We start from the raw sequence: 3,734 nt of genomic DNA on the forward strand, positions 1-3,734 counted from the left end.
CTAAATAAAAACTAAAATATGGCATGCTGTTTGACTGTTATAATCTCGATGCTGATCCCTCAGGTTGTGCTTTGAACAGCCAAAGGATGGCAGTAAATTAAGCATTTAACAACACCCATGAAACATTTTTTTAAAAATTATTGTAGGTTTTTTTTTAAATTATTATTATTGTCCTCAATTCATCTAATTGTCAATTTTAGTCTTTAAGGCATTTTTATGAAAATATAGCGTGTAAATCTCAGGAAAAATGTAACTTGATTTTAAGCACAGCAGCTCAATAAATTACGTTCATATCATTAAAGAAAGCAGCGGTCCGAGCATGTAGCCCCGCCCCAAACTCATCTGATTGGCCGAGAGCTTCCTCCAAGAATTCTGATTGGCTAACACGCAGGCAGCTTTGCTTAGGCCTATAAATGTAAGTAGTGGGATTTCTCACTTCCAGTAATAAAGACCCATCTCATTCTAAGATTTACTTGTTTGTTTGTTTTTGAGAGCATTCATTTTTACCTTCATTGCAAACCTTGCGCTAAATTGCCCTTTTTTTTTTTTTTTTTTTAACAGACACTAATGCAGAAATGGCCTTGGTTTTGGCGCCCTCTGCTGGGTGACGCTATGTAATTGTTTTAAACAGCAAACATTTATTTTGTTTCGCTTTTTTTATATATATATATATACATATTAAACTATCGGTAAAGGTGTTTTAAAATGTTATAGAACTTTAAAAACGTAAACAATTAAATAAGCTGTATTAAACAGGCTTATCCTCCGCATTATTAGCACATAATATCCGTGTTGAGTTCAGCAGCTGCCGGTGATCGCTGCGGCGCGGATCCGGTCGCCGTGATCGATTTGATCGATTAGAGGTCATTTATGTGTGCTGTAGGCCGCGGCCCGTAAACACGCTCCGTCAGGACGGAACCGGACGTCAGCCGGAGCCCCGTTACCGGAGAGCATGAGACGCGTCTGCTCGTGATGGAGGACTGGAGCCACTGTTTGGATGTGGCCGTGCAGATCGCGCTCAGGGCCGGGCAGGTAACGCACCGCGACACGTTAACCGGCTCATTCTGTTACAAACTAACGCTGGAACACGACAGGATGCGATGTAGCGGCAACTAAAGCTGTTTGATGCTGTTTCGTGTTGACAGACTGTTAATCTACACAGATCCTTACAGCATGATATATCATATCTATTATATATGAGTCAGCACTGATATTTACTCTATTATAGTCCAAACGCGGTCATATTAATAAGGGTCTGAGGTGCACCGGCCTGTTTCATGTTGCCGCTGTAGTAAAGTATCTCTGACGATGCTACATATCTTGCCCAGGATGGACTACAATGTAGCTTGTAGAAACGTATTAGGACAAAGCATATTATTATTATTATTAAAGTGTTGTTAGCACTATGTTTACTATTTATTATGATTTATTATTTTTTTTGTGGTTTATTATATTGATTTTATTAATGCAACTCTTTAAATAATAACAAACACTTTATAAAATGTATACAATGTCTAATAATATAATTCTAATAATATAATATGATAATATCACAGTTTGGACATGCACTATAGTAATTCCATGATTTTCTAGTAATGCTTACACAAGATACTGTGTTCAGTGTTATTTTAGTACTGTTTATCTGCTATTGTATTTTTCCATTAACTTTTTGAATGAGCTTTTTTCATTTTTATTTAAATTTTAGTTTAATATTTTGTCATTTTGTGATGTTATTCTATTATTGTTATTATTATTTAATAATTTCTAGATAGCTTCAATTTATTTGTATTTTAGTTTTGGTAATGTTAGTACATCAAAGCAAACTTATTTTATTTCAGTGGCTAAGGCAATATTTTTCATTTTTGTTTATTCTTTATATTTATTATTATGTTTGTCTTTATTATAGCAACATTACATAAAATATAAAAAGTATAAATGTGTTTTGTCATTTTTATTAGTTTTTTTATATTTCTATGTAGCTTTAATTTATTTTTATTTTAGTTTTAGTAAATTTCAATTAGCTGCTAATTTTTTATTTTATTGTTTAGGTTTCTCATTTAGTATTTATATTTTATATAATTTTTAGTATGTCTGTTTGCCATTTTTGTTCTTTTTTTAACAGCTTTAATTTATTTTTATTTTAGTGTTAGTAATTTTAGTATGTCAGATTAAACTGATTTTATTTTAGTTAGCTGCTAAGGCAAAAGTTCTCATTTTCATTATTTATTTATTTATTTTTAAGTATAATATTATCATCTAATATTTATATTTGATTTTATTTCAGCTTTATCTCATTTAATGGTAATGATTTTTAATAGTTAACAATAACAACACTAGATATTGGACTATGGTACATTGATGTATCGGTGATGGTAATATTTAATGTTCCTAATATATATAAACAATCCCTGTATCACTGTACTAGCACCAGAAAATACCATAGTATTACCATGTGTTAGCGTGGTTAGTGTAAGGAGTGACTGTGCTTTCTCCATCAGGTGGTTCAGTCGGCAGTGAAGCAGGAGAAGCAAGTGAGCAGCAAGAGTACTCCGACAGACCTGGTGACGGAGGCAGACCATCAGGTGGAGGAGCTCATCATCTCCACACTCAGAGAGAAATACCCCTCACACGGGTAAAAAACACACAAATACCCCTCACACAGGTAAAACACACACAAATACCCCTCACACGGGTAAAAAACACACACAAATACCCCTCACACGGGTAAAAAACACACACAAATACCCCTCACACGGGTAAAAACACACACAAATACCCCTCACAAAGGTAAAAACACACACAAATACCCCTCACACGGGTAAAAAAAAAACACACACAAATACCTCTCACACAGGTAAAAAACACACACAAATACCCCTCACACGGGTAAAAACACACACAAATACCCCTCACAAGGGTAAATAAAACCACACACAAATACCCCTCACACGGGTAAAAACGCACACAAATACCCCTCACACGGGTAAAAAAAGGCACACAAATACCCCTCACACAGGTAAAACACACACAAATACCCCTCACACAGGTAAAAACACACACAAATGCCCCTAACACACGCACAAATACCCCTCAAACACACACAAATACCCCTCACACACACAAAAATACCTCACACACACACACACACACCAATACCTCTCACACACACACAAATACCTCTCACACACGCACAAATACCCCTCAAACACACACAAATACCCCTCACACACACACACAAATAGCTCTCACTCACAAACAAATACCTCTCACACACGCACAAATACCCCTCACACAGACACAAATACCTCTTTCACACACACACACAAATACCTCTCACTTACACACAAATACCCCTCGAACACAACTACTCCTCACACACACACAAATACCCCTCAAACACAAATACCTCTCACACACACACACAAATACCCCTCACACGCACACACACACACACACACACACAAATACCTCTCACACACACACACACACACACACACACACACACAAATACCCCTCACACACACACACTCCTCACACACACACAAATATCCCTCAAGCACAAATACCTCACACACAGACACACACACACACACACACAAATACCCCTTTCACACACACACACACAAATACCCCTCACACACACACAAATACCTCTCACAAACACACAAATACTCCTCAAACACAAATACCCCTCACACACACTCAAATACCCCTCACACACACACACATAAATA

General features: G+C 36.4%; 1 protein-coding gene across 2 annotated transcripts in view; it reads left to right on the forward strand.

Moving 5' to 3' along the window:
• The first annotated feature begins 972 nt into the window (after positions 1–972).
• impa2 (inositol monophosphatase 2) overlaps positions 973–3,734 on the forward strand; it is a 17,820-nt gene continuing 15,058 nt past the window's right edge. For both annotated transcript variants that reach the window (XM_016546250.1, XM_016546251.1), the window contains exons 1-2: positions 973–1,032; positions 2,499–2,632. In XM_016546250.1, the coding sequence (XP_016401736.1) occupies positions 973–1,032; positions 2,499–2,632 (194 nt within the window). The remainder of the gene's footprint in view (positions 1,033–2,498; positions 2,633–3,734) is intronic.

Source organism: Sinocyclocheilus rhinocerous, unplaced genomic scaffold (genome assembly GCF_001515625.1).
Source record: "Sinocyclocheilus rhinocerous isolate Xijiao unplaced genomic scaffold, SAMN03320098_v1.1 scaffold1812, whole genome shotgun sequence".
Classification (NCBI taxonomy): Eukaryota; Metazoa; Chordata; class Actinopteri; order Cypriniformes; family Cyprinidae; genus Sinocyclocheilus; species Sinocyclocheilus rhinocerous.